At 36.2% G+C, this 16,998-nt stretch overlaps 1 protein-coding gene across 2 annotated transcripts; it reads right to left on the bottom strand.

Moving 5' to 3' along the window:
- Positions 1 to 497: 497 nt before the first annotated feature.
- On the bottom strand, positions 498 to 16,253 carry LOC128210965 (tetraspanin-33-like). Of its 2 annotated transcripts, none has more exons than XM_052915318.1 (7): positions 11,425 to 11,761; positions 10,258 to 10,446; positions 8,005 to 8,193; positions 6,926 to 7,072; positions 3,902 to 3,952; positions 3,446 to 3,565; positions 498 to 1,206 (listed from the first exon to the last, which is right to left on the bottom strand). In XM_052915318.1, the coding sequence occupies exons 1-7, from the start codon at positions 11,503 to 11,505 to the stop codon at positions 1,126 to 1,128; spliced, it is 858 nt and encodes a 285-aa protein (XP_052771278.1). In that variant the 5' UTR covers positions 11,506 to 11,761; the 3' UTR covers positions 498 to 1,125. The 2 variants fall into 2 exon arrangements, with proteins under 2 accessions (XP_052771278.1, XP_052771277.1); XM_052915317.1 differs by lacking the exon at positions 11,425 to 11,761 and adding an exon at positions 15,850 to 16,253 and having other exon boundaries at positions 499 to 1,206.
- Between the last annotated feature and the right edge of the window lie 745 nt (positions 16,254 to 16,998).

The raw sequence follows: 16,998 nt of genomic DNA, 5'->3' as shown, positions 1-16,998 counted from the left end.
ATCGTGCAAATCTGTAACTTGGCCATTACTTTATACACGTTCAAGTTAATGCCATGGAACTTTGTACATATATTACCAGTGACAATGCGCACGTATGTAGCAAAGTCCATAACTCTTGACTTAAATAATTCTCAAGGATTCATGTAAACTGATATGTAAAGAAGTAGGAAATCGCACAACTATGAGGCCAAAGAGTGTGCTGTAATGCCTATCTGCTGGAAAAATTCGTATATTTTAATAATCATAATAATGTGCTATCAATTAGTCAAGTAGTTCTGGAAATTACACCATTCCATCTACAAAAATCAAAATTTTCTTCAAAAGGGATGGGACACTCCTCCCGAGCCTACCCCTAATAAGTCCCCCAAACAATGACTTGTTTGGAGCCGGCCCTGAAATAATTGTCGAGTTAAGCCCCTTATTCGAATATCGAGCGTTTATATTGTATGACTACCGACGAATACTAGATATTCAACAGTGATCATTTATTTAACAATTTTCTGAAAACATTTCCATATTTTATTAGTAACATTTAAACAATGTTATAAACAAATGTAGACGGCGAAGACGTGTTAACAAGAACAGTAGAACAAAACCAGGAATACAAATGATGTACGGTTGTGTTTGAGCTGTATGGCAGCAACGTTGAACATTTGAGCACATGTAAAGTATCACAGGCATCTGAATCATTGTTTGTCACAAATATGTTGTTTAAAACCATTTTGGGTATATACAATGAGATAAACAACACATCTGAAGATATTTAATGTCTTTGATATACGACAAACAATGATTCAGATGCCTGTGTAAAGCATGTCCTTGAACAAGGTACATATGATTCCAGTAAAAGGAGCAAATGTCAGTCAGGTCAATACTTATACGGAAAGGTTATTATACTTGCACATACTCATTGGATGTCTCTCTTTAAGGTATATAAAGAAAGGTAACACAAGTATGTACCTAAATGAATCTAACAATAAGACCGCATATTTATGACCAAATTTGTCTATGTACATTGTATAACAATCGTTGCATGACCGTCTCAAGCATTACGGAATTCACCGAAGTGTTCCGAGATATGTAAAACGATCATGGCCACTGCGCATGCGCATCAAGGACTGACGGTTACCGAGGTCGTTGGTTCCACTTTTGTCGCTGGACTCTGATCTGACCAATGAGTGTCCGAGCCATCCATGTCATGATCAACTGAAAATATACATAACCTTTTTTATATGGTATATATAATCATCACTGTTTTAACATTTGTTACGTATGATGCCCACCCCAATTAAATGTTTGAATTAAGATGGGAATATATATTAAAAGCACACCTTTTCTAGCAAGCCATTTTATAGCCATACGAAAAGGTCACATATTCTTATCCTCATGATGCTGATGTCACATATCCGCGTTATACCGTTTAATGTTCTCTCGACTACAATCATTGTTTTTTTCCGATTTCTTTACATTGTCCTAAAATTTAAGGGGCTAGCTACGACAAATACAAATTGCATTTGCAACCGGCCTATGCCTGCACATTATCCCAAAATTTGGACACGTAAATGCGTCTTATCCCGAATCGTTGGAAAGGTCACCAGAATTTCAGCCAACAATTTATTCTTGAGTATTACATTGTATGGACAATTATTTTCAGTTATTTAACTCAACTCAACTCAACTTTATTCAGTACATAAAGGCCTCCGGCCCAAAAGACATACTATAATATATACATCATTAATTACAATAAAGTGGTGTCATTGCTTAATACAAATTGTTTACAAACTTCAATCAGCCATTTTTAACAAGTAAAAAATAAATATTGCCACTTGTCGAATAACAAAACTATTATCTGACTTTAGGAGTCTGTAAAAGGCATGTAGGTCAGATCGACCCGTGTACCAGGTAAATAAAAACTGATTTCTTGCAGTAGAGAACCTTGGGCATATGAAAAACACATGAAATTCATCTTCTAATAAAAGCCTGTTCTCGTTGATTAAGCAGGACGCACATATTCTATCATTTCTGTCTATGTTAAGATGTCGGCCAAATTCGATTTAACCGGTGACTTGAACACCTAAATGCAATATTATTTGTCTGTCAAACACAATCAAAAGACAAATTTAAAGGTAAACAAGAAACAGAGGCGGTAATCACGTGGTTTATTGTTTTGGTACCAAGCATTAAAAAATGGCAGCGCCCAGTGAGACGGTATGTATTTTTGTTTAGTTTCTCTCAATAATTAAACAATTAAATTTCGTAACATCGACCATGTTCCAGCGCCCAATTTCCCCCGTTATTTGGTACCTTTATTTTGTTAGACAGTTCTGTAGTTTATTTGGAATGCGTGTCACAAATTTTCAATCGAGGCGAAATGTGCTTCGGAAATCTTAGAACCAAGCATGAACTGTCATTTATTTTTAAATGTTGTCCTTAATATACGCAATTTCGTTTACAGAGCTATTTCAAAACATTGCATGAACACCTATCGGTATGCCCTAAGTTTTGTTTCCACAGCGACCATAGAGGCCCCAAACGCACTCCCATGAAAGGTCTTCATAAACACATCCAATATACTAATTTTGGTAACTTTATGTCAAACATAACTAATATTATTCGATCCCATAGATGAGTTTGACGCCGCCCTCCCGTCGGCCCGCCTGAACAACGACGCACGTCATTCTAATAACGAGGTCTCATTTTGTGAAAACCTTGTTAAAAGTATAAAAATGCACCAGCCCAAAGCAACAAAATAATTGGTTAATATGTAGTTATGTAGACTTATTGTGTGATGGCTACTGTGTCAAGAATAAAGTATTTTGAATGAGCAGTATTTGAGATCTGAGTAAAAATCAAAAGTTGTCTAAAAACTTTAACCAAACCTTTTAGGTCGATTTAGGGCCATAATTTGTTTTTATAGTTAATTTAGAGTTGTGTAACCTAGTTGTGTAATTGCCGCAAACAGGGGTGTGACGTATTATGTCAATTGAAACTTTAACCTGACAAAATGTGCCCTAAGACTTTCTAAACTAAAGTTTCTAAGTCGATCAGGGACCACAATTTGTATTTCGGATAACATGGAGTTATGTAACTTCATATTGTCTTGAACAATTGTGTGAAGTTTTAAGTTAGTTGAATGAAGAGAATTGGAGTTATAAGTGAAACTGCCAACTTGCCCTAAAACTCCGGACGCCGACGCAGACCCCGACGTCGGGGCGAGTAGTTCTTATTCTTTGAATAGTCGAGCTGATATATTCGCCATATGAAGATTGAATTTATACAGAAGCAGAAGAAATAAATTCAGGACCCTTATTTTTTCGAAATAACCTGAATATCGAGGTAACCAATTTCGACATAACAGATTTCGACTGAAGTGCAATCCAACCCATTACAAACTACACTGAGATTTTTATCAATACTCAAATGTGGTAGTGTCTTGCTTAATTACCTGGGGAATAAAGATTCCGATGAGCACAGCCCCCACTACCAGCACGTTGTCCCGCATGATGTCGGCGATACTTTTGAAACATCCTTTGGTGTATATAGTCTTTGCTCGTACGGTTGGGTCCTATCGTAAACAAAGGTTTGAAGATGTCAAAAAACCGATTGATGCACCAGCCAAAAAGGACATACTCTTAATTTAATGTTGTCTCTTGCATCAGCCCAAAAGGACATAATCTTATTTTAATGTTATCATTGTAGTCCTGTGCTTAACAACATAGGCTAAAGCATTTCATTTGGAGGTTTTCATTAGGGATGTGCTACCTTAAAGTATATATTGCAATTGTTATTCGCTACTGTGTATCTTGGCTTTACTTGTAGATCTTATGATATATTTCTGGTAAATAACGGATGGATGTCAACCTTTCGGATGGCCCAAGGAAGACTGACTGTAAGTACTCACAATATCATCGCTCTGCATGTTTAGGCCACAGGCGAAGTCTTTTAGCCCGCCCTGAAACAGAACACCATCATTATAGTACAATCAACACCACACGGATGATCACAATATCCCTCTGTTGTTTTATTTCTTTAAAAGGGGGCACAACACTTCCTAAGTCAGAGTGATTAACCTTGCTAAACACACGCCAATTGTGGCTGGCAACATTTTTATGTAAATATCTCGGGCGGCATCTTAGTTAATATGGCTAATGTTTAAGTTTTTGGAAGATCACGTCGACGACGCCAACACCAACGCCGATGACGACACAAAGGCACTAACAATACAGCGATTGTTTTTCGAGCTGAAATAACATTTCGAACTTTATTGTTATTTTGTTATTTAATGTATTGTCCATCCGTATTCAAACATGCCAATCAAATGCAAGTTATTCGTGCATTGTATTTGGTTTACGGTGACTGTAAGTTGGTTAAACGATCCTATGGTCGCGCTGTCGCCCCCTAAATAGAACGATTCAATATGTAATACATGAAATACACGTAGAAACAAATGAATTAAATCGTTGCATAACTTGAAATATGTTCATTGATTAAAATAGCCCACTCAAAGCCAAATATTTCATGCACCGTATTTTGTTTACTGGTGTACGTGACTGAACCGCTGCTGCTCTGGAAACAATTTCGTTTATTGCACCAGTCAATTGTAACCACGCCCCAAGGTCCGAGGGGATAACGGGGTATATGAGCCGTGTTTTTACCTTTTAGGTGGCCCCTCAGTGCCGGGTGAATGCGGTCGTTTTGTTTTCGCGCCGAAAATATCTGGGCCTTACCTAGGATGTCCCCGGGTGCGGGTCATTTGGCGGAGAATTTACCAGCACCCGCAGGACGGGATTTTACCTGGGGTTGGCTGGACGAAAGTCAGAGTCCCCGCTATTCCCCGGCACTGAGGGCCGTGGTTACAATTGACTGGTGCACAATGTGATATACTCGAACTATGTATAGTTTAAAGATAGTTAGAATGCACGTGTATACAAAATGAATAGATTGATGTGACACAGTCACATTACCATTCATTTTGCGTAAGTTCATGTATACTAACAATGTATTTTAAAACTTGAGACAAACTGCCTTTTTATTCGACAAAATATAATGATGACCACTAAATCGTGTACATTTCATAACGACAGTAAAAATATTTATTTAAATAACAACACAATGGTGAATCATTTCGCTTGATAAGACACGACACGACGGTTGATTACCGAAGAAATGAAAAAAAACAACATCGAAGATCACTCATGTTTCAGTCATACGCTTTTAAATTAAATATGACGTGCTACGAAGATAAGAAGAAACTCGTCATGACCCGTGTAAGTATGTTTTATGACACTTTAATTGTTATCCGGTTGAAAAGACTATCAAATTTATAAGGCTATAAAAACCAGTTTTATCGTAACAATAGCAAAATAAGTGTGCTTTTAAGTCTTTATATGCATTCAAGTTTGTTGAGATGAAACTTCTCCAGTATCCAGGGATGGCAATATATAATCATGAGTGGTTTTGTGGAACAGAAAAAAGATCATTTGGGAAAGTTAAAGTTTGATTTAAATCAGGTGAAGCGATAGCTGTAAACAGTGGCTGGCCCATTCAGTAGAAAGTTCACAAAACACGTGGACCATTTAAAAGTTAAAGGTTGTTAGTATGTACTAACACAAAATAAATTGTTAGGCGACTGTGCCGGATCAATCATCTATTTTTGTAAGTATTTAAACCAACAACCTTAAACCATTACATAGTATTGATTGATTGTTTTTCGCTTAAGGAAGTTAAGTTCAGCAAAAAATGTTATCGCATTAATAAAAGTAAAATAATAACATTAATGAAAGGGCAATAACTTTTAAATGTTAATCATTTTTAATACTTCAAACGGTAGCAAATAAACCATTAAAGGAATTGCAGAGAAAACTACGTCCGTATCATATATAGCTCGCAAGCACAATCCGAATAACGATGTACTTATGTAACTGTCAAGAATCTTAGAGAAACTATAGTAAGCTCACGTCATACGGATAACAACTGATGGCACGGGGCAGAAGAGCGCGTTGAATGACCGTTCAGGGTCACTATTGCTGTTACGGTTAGCTTAACTCACAAGAGTATGGCACGGAGCAGAAGAGCGGGTTGAATGACCGTTCAGGGTCACTATTGCTGTTACGTTTAGCTTACCTCATAAGGATGACAACAGGAGTATGGCACGGAGCAGAAGAGCGGGTTGAATGACCGTTCAGGGTCACTATTGTGGTTACGGTTAGCTTACCTCACAAGAGTATGGCACGGAGCAAAAGAGCGGGTGGAATGACCGTTCAGGGTCACTATTGCTGTTACGGTTAGCTTACCTCACAAGAGTATGGCACGGAGCAGAAGAGCGGATTGAATGACCGTTCAGGGTCACTATTGCTGTTACGTTTAGCTTACCTCATAAGGATGACAACAGGAGTATGGCACGGAGCAGAAGAGCGGGTTGAATGACCGTTCAGGGTCACTATTGTGATACCTCACAAGAGTATGGCACGGAGCAGAAGAGCGGGTTGAATGACCGTTCAGGGTCACTATTGATGTTACGGTTAGCTTACCTCACAAGAGTATGGCACGGAGCAGAAGAGCGGATTGAATGACCGTTCAGGGTCACTATTGCTGTTACGGTTAGCTTACCTCACAAGAGTATGGCACGGAGCAGAAGAGCGGATTGAATGACCGTTCAGGGTCACTATTGCTGTTACGTTTAGCTTACCTCATAAGGATGACAACAGGAGTATGGCACGGAGCAGAAGAGCGGGTTGAATGACCGTTCAGGGTCACTATTGTGATACCTCACAAGAGTATGGCACGGAGCAGAAGAGCGGGTTGAATGACCGTTCAGGGTCACTATTGATGTTACGGTTAGCTTACCTCACAAGAGTATGGCACGGAGCAGAAGAGCGGATTGAATGACCGTTTAGAATCACTATTGTGGCTATGGTAAGCTTACCTCATTTGGAAAACAACAGGAGTATGGCACGGAGCAGAAGAGTGGGTTAGATTTTTTCTGTAATTCGGAAACACTGCAGTTGTAATACTCGTTCTTTGCCCAGTCCTTATAACCCTCATCATTGTCGCTCGTACCACAACAGGCAAACTGCAGAATAGGGTACAAATTAGCCTGTGTATTAATCTGATTTTATATATTTCACAAATGTTATGGTTTGTTCTAAGGTCCTATTTGTCAAATAGTCTCAATGTACGTTTAATACGGGAACAGATTCCTTTGGAGTGGTTAAGCAAAGCAGCTTAAAGGGGTTAGACACGAAGTGGTTCAAAAATCGGCAATGCATTTTATCCTCAAAACAATGTCAATGCGAGCTAGTTGGAGGCCGATATTACATAATTTTACATTATTAAAAGAATAAGCCCAAAAATCATGTTGCTGTCTCATCTAAGTTTTCCGTTTGAAAATAGCGCATACTGGTTTCCCAGCTTAAATCATAACTGTTTATGAGTACAGATGAATATACCGACGCCATTTTTAAACTTATTGGGATCTACGTGGTAGTCAACCCCAGTAAATTGCGAATTTGAAAACTGCGAAAGAACTGCAAAAGTTGGGTTAGCGATGTGATACAACAGTAAGTAAAAATCATTGCATTGTACAAAACTTTATCAACTTTAAATAAGTTTTCGACGATTTTATTTCTCTCATGGAATTGTATCACCTGGTGTCTAGTCCCTTTAACAAGTAAACTTATTACATTTTCATTCATACAATGAAAACTACAGAGACATGTCAAGATGTCAAATATTCAAACATAAACCCCGCAGAATAAAAGGGCCCAAACAACACTGAAAGCTAGACTAAAAGGCGTGTTTACATTTATATAAATCATTATTTCCCCCCAAAAGGATCAGTACAATATTTTCACCCGTTTACCATCTCTGTAGGCATGAAAACATGTAATGTGGCCCGTAATTTATGCTGTTAACTTATCGTTAAAATATATTCGACAACTCATATGATAAATATATTCAACAACTCATATGATAATTGTGTGGTGGAACAAGAGACCAACGCACCGTTTCCTGGAAGTAGTTCACGAGGTCCCGTAGATCATCGTCGTCCCAGTATTGAACTACCGCCTTGTTAAGCGCATCGTCCGGGTACAAGTGCAATGCCTTCTGAGCTTCCGGCGAGTACACCGCCACGAAGATGATTATAACGAACGCAATTTGTAAGAAAAACAAGATAGTCATCATCCACACGTACTGAAACACAGGTAGGAGGGATTACATAGCAACTCAGGCATTGCCACACTGAAACATGTTCAGCTATCATCGTACTGAAACACAGAAATTATCTGAAACTGAAATACAGATATAATCGTACTGAAACACAGGCTTTATCAAACTGTAACACAGACAGATACTATCGTACTATAACACAGTTATTTCGTACTGAAACACAGGTAGACAGGTTTTATCGCACTGAAAAAACACACAGATAGTATCGCACCGAAACGCAGTTATATCGTACTTAAACACAGGTACATATATTTTATCGCTGTGAAACACAGACACACAGGTATTATCGCTCTGAAAAACACGTTTTATCAAACCGAAACGCAGATATTACAGTACTGAAACACAAGTTTACAGGAAGTATCGCACTGAAGCATAGGGACACGGGTATTATCGCACTGAAACACAGGTACACAGGTATTATCGCACTGAAACACTGGTATACGGTTATTATTGCATTTAAACACAGGAACACATGCATTATCGCACTGAAACACAGGTACACGGTTATTATCGCACTGAAACACTGGTATACGGTTATTATTGCATTTAAACACAGGAACACATGCATTATCGCACTGAAACACAGGTACACAGGTATTATCGCACTGAAACACTGGTATACGGTTATTATTGCATTTAAACACAGGAACACATGCATTATCGCACTGAAACACAGGTACACGGTTATTATCGCACTTAAACGCAGGAACACATGCATTATTGCACTGAAGCACAGGTACATGGGTACTATCGCACTGAAACACAGGTACACGGTTATTATCGCACTGAAACACAGGTACACGGTTATTATCGCATTGAAACGCAGGTACACGGGTATTATCGCACTGAAACACAGGTACACATCAGGTATTATCGCACTGAAACACAGGTTCACGGTTATTATCGCACAAAAACACAGGTTCTTGGAAATTACCCAGTTGAACGCAGCCACTTTTGTACTGAAACACAGGTACGCGGGTATTATCACACTCAAAAGCAAACGGATAAAGAGGTAGACTCACACTGAAAAGCAGACATTACTTTACTGAAACACAGGAACGCAGGAAGTATCCCACTTAAACACAGGTACACGGGTACTGTCACACTCAGACGCGGGCATTATCGGACTGAAACATTGGTACACGGGTATTACCGCACATCATATCAGCGTGTATATCGCTTTATTGGCCACAGAGGGGCAACTTCGTCTCGTTGAAAACGCTTTCCATAGTCCATACCTCATCACCCGTAAATACTTGTAACACAAACTTAACAAAACTTCAAACCTCATATTTTTTTTCGTTGAATTTTAATTTTCTAATTCTGGCTCAGTAAGGAAACTATACAGACTAAGATCACTTCACTTTACGACTAAATTCGACCAGGATCTTTATTGAAACGTGCCTCAGGCAACATTATCTTTATACTTGTAACGATAAACTATATGTTATTTAGTAAGATAATAGTTAAGTAAGAAATTTGGCTTACTGAATTAATATTTTTGAGCTTTTTACGCTTAAGAACTTGATAAGTTAAAAGTTCTGGTTTCAAAATTGGCATTGGTTATGCTGAGTTTTATTTCCAAATTAGATGGATGATTTATTTTAAGAATTTCCGTAGTTTTATTGTGAACAGTCCTCTAATCCATTTAACTTTTTGTAATTGTCTGCATGATCATATACGGCGTTTGTATATACTTTATTTCATGTGTAACCTATTTAAAACTATATGCTTTTATTTCCAGGTATGTTTGTTATTCATGTCGGAAAATAAATCATTGAGGAAATAATATTGTAATCATATATTCGACTTTAAATCAACACCTCTGTATCTTGTTTCTAGACGCTATTGATTGTTTTGTCGTAATTGACTCCTACTTCATATCTAGTATCGATTTCATTTTTTCATCAATTTTGATGGATTTCTTTCACATGTGGATGATCTTATACCTATCACATTCTTACATTACGATGTGAAAACCTTAAACATAAAAAATGAGGAAGTATTGTTAATATTGCATCTACTCACTGCTCTGAGGACGCCCACATTCTCCCGGAAGGGCCCCCACCATCCGACTAGGGAGGCGAGGAGGGCGACACAGCCAAACAGGCAAAGGATGCAGGAAGGATCCAGGAAGAAGTCATATGCTTCTTCCACCTTCTTTTCCTTCACCACCAGCACATACGTCATCAACGCCACAACCGCGAGCGCAACGATCTGGAAGCAGACAAAACAATCATAATATAAGGATAATTTTTTACAGATACAAAAAATAACATTTCCGCCATCTTTTTAAGTTATGTTCCAATGAAAGCAACTGAACAAAAAGCTATAACTAAAACAAATCGCAGCCAGAGTTAAGTTTCATTGGCATTGCACCTCTCCTTCATATGTTAAAGTAGATGTTTGAGATCAATGTCTCAAACACTTCTTAAGTTAGAGTTATCCTCTGGGCACACATGATTGCGGCACGCACGGACCCACACACGCTTACCATTTCCATATCCCATTCGCTTTTCGGCGGTGGATAAAACACATACGCACACGCACACACACGCACACACACACACACACACACACACACACACAGAGAGAGAGAGTGTTAAGTACCACAGAAGCAAATGCTTTCATGTAGATATACATGCATTTGCCATGCCATTGACTTGTCATTACGATATAAAACACAAAAATGCTATCAATACCACCATCTTAAGCGTTATGACCTTTAAACATTCACACTGCCACAGACTCTTTAAAGCTGCACTCTCAAAGATATAACATTTCTACAACATTTTTATTTTTTGTCTTCGAAAGAGCAAATATTTGCGTAAATATCTGCAAACCAATGATATAAGATTGCTGACAAAAAATCAAGTCGTAGATTGTCATATTTCCGTTTGAAAATTAATGTTTTATGGCTTAAACCGTTACTTACGTTTTAAGAAAAATGCATTCAATATCAATTTTTTGAACTTAATTATAAAGATCTGCGATCTATTTTGTGTCACCCGTCTTATATAACTGGTTTCCTTGGATCTTCGCAAAAATCGGCTCGTTCCAAGACAAAAAATAAAAAAAGTTGTCAAAACGTGCTATCTGTTAGAGTGCAGCTTTAAGACACATTCTGTCATTAGGTACTGGAGAGTTCGGAATTGCACCATCAAAAATGTCCACCTGATGTAACACTATACTTACACATATTAAGAAGTTGACAAAGAACAACACATATTTAGAAACGAGATTCACTTCCGACGAATCCTGCCCCGGAAGCTTCATCTTGCAGTTGTTTATAAAGCAATTTTATTCCTTCACATTCGAAATGTTAGTATCCCTATCGTTTGTCCTTTAAACGGCAATATCTCATAAACGAAAACACACATACAGTCACTTTACAGTATGTCCAGTGATCCACAGACTTAATAACTTGTCTAAATAACTTTACAATAGCATTCGAATCCTTCAAATTTCAGGTCAGCTTTTCAAAATCTGAAGTTCAATGTAAATACAAACACTGGACGTTCTCAACAAGGGTGTGTTCAACAATGTCACGATCTACAATAGATTTACCTAAAAATAAATCGATATCATGGTGTATTATTTCTTCCTTGCGAGAGTTCTTTACAAAGGGAGCATGACCGGTAGTTAATAAGCGCATCGTTTATCAGAGCGTTTAAATTCCTTTCTAGCCCTGGGGAAATGGACCGGTTAGCCATTGTTTATTACTTGTTTTGATTTCGATAGGGTATGTACACATGGTATGGTTTATGTTAGGATAATATGGTATATAGTTATGATACGTTTATGATATAAATTTATTTTATATATTTATGAAATATTTATGGTTATTTTTATCATGTATATTTACGGTATCACATTCAAATCAAGTCCCCAATATTCGTTTCACGACTCTACACTATGTGCACAACGTAATGGCACGATATGATTTTAGTGAGATCGATATCTATGGTACATATTTATGATATATATATATATATATATATATATATATATATATATATATATATATATATATATATATATATTTATTTATGGAATATATATATATATATATATATATATATATATATATATATATATATATATTTATAATATAGTTATGATATATAGTTATGGTATATATTTATTATATATATTATGGTATATATTTATGATATATATTTATTATTAATATTGATGATATATTTTAAGACATCTATTTATCTTGTATATATTGATTATATTCATTACATTTTTTACGTGTATATTCATTATATATATTCATTGTATTTATTTATGGTATATATTGATGGTATACATTAATGGTGTATATTTATGGTATACTTTTATGATTTATTTATTTTATTGTTTATGATAAATGGTTTATAATGACAGTCTATTAGAAATATATACTATTGAGGTTATTCGATACATTCACTAACATGTACAAATTTAAATCAACTGTGCACCAGATGATCAAATTGCAATAAAAAAAGAAAATTGTCGAAAACAGACATAAAGTTTGTATTAATGTGTACAATGCATTGAAACTTACTAACTGAAGTACCACATAGTTTACAATGTATTTCTGGTTAGCATTTATTTCGTATTTTTCCATTAATTGTTTTTACTGGGTATGTCTACCCAGTAGAATTCATTCCTTATGAGTGATTGTCTAGTCGATGTTATCACGTGATATTACCAGGTTAGGTATATAGCTTAAATATACCACTCGTCTGGAGTAAGCCTTCGTAGCACAGTGGATACAACACAATTTTGGCGACACCGGTTCAAACCCGAATTTTTTTTATCACATTATGGTACTTTTTTTACAATTATGCTATAAAAGCGTAACACATTCTATTAAATAGTTGTCCTGAGAATTGTAACAGATTTTCTTTTGGCGCAAATCTGGTGTACAGTCCCTTTAAACGCCATAGTTTCGTTGAGAGCATAATAATCAGTCAATGCATAATATATTGCACCCTGGTACAACCATCGACAAATGTTCACTTCTTAGTTAGAATCTAAGAAAATAATCACTGTCCATACACAAGTATTTTGTAAGTAGCTTAAAGCAATAAGTAAAGATAAAGGTCATCACCCGGCTTTAAGGGAAGACCCAATGGTGTTTTGAGGTCAGTCTCATCGGTAAGTTAAATGTCATGGTTTAAATAGTTAAGGCCCTCGTAGTTGATTCACTCAGAGGTGGTATTCAATTTTGGTCTTAATTAGATCTAAGAACGATGTAGCTTATCGGATTACTGGTGATTCATAATCTTGAGCATCAAATATCGAAATATATGTATGTAGTAATAATTTTCATTAAATACGGAAGGAATATAATTCACATAATTTTCCCTTTAAGATAAGTTGACATTCTTTTTCATGTCAAATCTAACATTCAATTCTGTCTAGTCCTGTTAAAGCTGCACTCTCACGAATTGAACGTTTTGACAACCTTTTTATTTTTTGTCTTGGAACGAGCCAATTTTGCGACAATCCATGGAAACTAGTTCTATAAGACTGCTGACAAAAATATATATAGATCGCAGATTTTTTATATTTAAGTTCAAAAATTGATGTTTTATGCATTTTTCTTAAACCGTTAGTAACGGTTTAAACCATAAAACATTAATTTTCGAACGGAAATATAAAAATATACGATCTGATTTTTTGTCAACAATCTTACATCATTGGGTTACAGATATTTACGCAAAAACTTGCTCTTTTCAAGACAAAAATAAAAAAAGTTGTAAAAATGGTAAAGCTGTGAGGGTGCAGCTTTTATATAGATTCAAAGATTCAATATTTTTCATATAATATCCGGTAAGCCATGCCCCACGCGGATAAATAACTGTACACTTTTGTGATCAATGTATCAATCGATATATTACATCTATTAAACAATTAATATAAATATGTCTAAATATCAAATACGAATGTAAATCAATGCATTCTATTTTTGTATTTTAACATAAACTGTATCGACTGCAAACAATTTTTGTCGAAATAGTGCTGTTTAACACAACGCTTCGGCAGTTTAGAACTACTGAACTCATAAACAGTTGTGGTTACAACTGGTTTCCGGATGATGAAGGGCAACCAACGACTTAAATTTCATGGTCCTATGTTAAACGGTTATCAAGTTATTATGTGGACAAAGCTTTCATACCAATATCGACCGTGACCTTATTTTACCTACAAATCTCAAAATCAATAGGGGTCTTTTGTTGGTTCATGGCAATCTTCCATTTAAAATTGAAGTTTAATAAATTTAAACGAAATCGGTATCTAGGTAATGTGAGGTCAAAGTGTTCGTACCGTTGCCATACCCTTAAAACAATGGGGTCATTTACTGGTAAATTGCAGGCTATCCCTAAAGTTTGATTGTATTTTGTCGAACTGTTCTTGAGCTATTTTTTGGCCGAATATTCATCAAGAATGTTGGCCGAAACTTTAATATGGATCATTTGTTTCGTGTCAAGTAAAACTGCCACTGAACCTCCATGTTTCTAGATTAGACCTTTCCCGAGTGATGGCGCGGGTAATGTTTTCATAATATTGTTGACTAGTCTTGATATTTTACCTTCTGGCCTCAAAAACAAATGGGGTCATCTTTTAGTCCATGGCAATCAACAAATAAGATTGTATAGTCCTATTTCAAACACTTCCGGTGTAATTGTGTAGACAATGTTATCCTAAGACTGTTGACCGTGACCTTGACCATTGACCTACTGATCTAAAACACACAGGCGGTCTTCGACTAGTCAAGGGGGCCTTGCACTGAACTTGAATGTCCTTGGTCAAAACCTTCTCGAGTTATTTTTCAGACAAGGTTTGGTCTACCGACCTGCCAACCGTCTTACATTTGCGAACCGTAAAGCTTCTTTCTTTTTTTAAAAGGGGGAAATTGACCAAAATCTAGTTCAGATAAAAGTAACATAACACATAATTCTTCCGGATGTAAGCGATGAAGTTTTAATGTAAATAGAAGTACAGTATGGCTATTATTAAACCCTTTGCATCGAAATTGTTCAGGTGTATTCAAATATGTCACGTTTTATACAAGCTATTACGAAATAATTAATAGTTTACTCAATTATTTCTTTGTGAAAATTCTTTTCTAAAGGAACTTGAATTGTAATTATAGAATTTTGAAAGATTTCATCTACCGAAGCGTTTAAGTTGGTGTACAATTACGGGTAAATGATCCATTGCGTTAATCATGATTTTGTGGTTTATCCAACAACATTTCATTTATTAACATGCATTGTTTTGGTGTGTTTAAATAAAACACAAGAATAATATTAACATGACTGTCCATAGTAGCAATACGTATCGTGTAACGGTTATTATAAGCGCAGAGGTTAGGCACACTTATTTGGTAGATGCATACACATTACGCAACAAAAAGTTTAGTGTTTCATATAATATTTCTTCTATTGGCTGTTATGAAAACCGAAAACGCCTGACTGGCGAATTTCCAATATAAAGAGTACGATAGATTTGAAAATACTACAATTCCATTGGAAAACATATAATTTCGATCACGTTTCGTTAGGTATTTTTAGAACTGCAGTGGCAACTCAAATATACAGATGATATTTACACTATACTTACAAATATTGAAAGGTTGAGGAAGAACAACACATATTTAGTTACGATATTCACTTCCGACGAGTCCTGCCCCGGAATCCTCATCTTGTAGTTGTTTAATACGTAACACTCTATTTCCTTGTATTTTCTTTACTTAGTTTTCCCTATAAAACTGTTATACTATAACCCACAAACGGAACGCTTTGCTGGAAAATTAATTTTAAATTGATCGGTTTATCCGGTGATCAAAATGAACACAAACTCGATATTTGTCCAGATATTTTTACAAAACCACACAAATCTTCCGGATTACAGAGTCGATTTGTCATATGAACTATATTGTCAAGACAAGCGACGTATAATCTTAAATAAGACAAAACCACTCCTTCTATACACGGGTGATAGCTTTAACAGTCACGCTCTAGATTATATTAACCGAGTATAATGATTTTTTTATAGTATATTTCTTCCTTGTTACAGATCTTTACAAAATGAACAGGATTAGTATTTAGAGCACATTGATACACCGTATGTCGATGCTTTATTACGGGTAAACGAATTTGTCCAGCTTGAAATGATTTGCTTGAGATACTATAATATACACTCTTTTAAAAAAGTCCGTTTACACGCACTGAGCCGTGAATATACATACATATATATATATGTGTGTGTGTGTGTGTGTGTTGTGTGCGTGTGCGTGTGCGTGTGTGGGTGTGTTGTGTGTGCGTGCGTGCGTGCGTGCGTGTGTGCGTGTGTGTGTGTTATACAATAAAGTACCAGTTCACATATTTGCGTACACAACGTAAATTGTCACGTTTTCAATTTTATTTTTAGTAAGGCTTAAAATGTCAATGAAAAAAGCTCTTTTTATAACCTAGCTGAAACATCATTACTGTGAAATTTATAAAAATGGAATATTTTATATATTGAAGATTGTCTCCCGTTTGCCCTATATAAAATTTGCCATTTATTTTTATGTGCGTGAAGTTAGCACCGTAGCACCGCAGCACCGCAGCGCCGCAGCGCCGCGGTGCTATCACCGAAACCACGGTGCTAGCACCGAATCATCGGAATTTTAAGTATATTAATAAATGTTATTTTAATATAGAATAGAAGCTGCTCTTGGTCATGGCATAGGTCACTGAACTGCGAACCTAGGTCATGGCATCTGTC

Source organism: Mya arenaria, chromosome 12 (genome assembly GCF_026914265.1).
Source record: "Mya arenaria isolate MELC-2E11 chromosome 12, ASM2691426v1".
NCBI lineage: Eukaryota > Metazoa > Mollusca > Bivalvia > Myida > Myidae > Mya > Mya arenaria.
The sequence above is the reverse complement of the archived record's forward strand: the minus strand, read 5'-3'. Positions and strand labels throughout refer to the sequence as shown.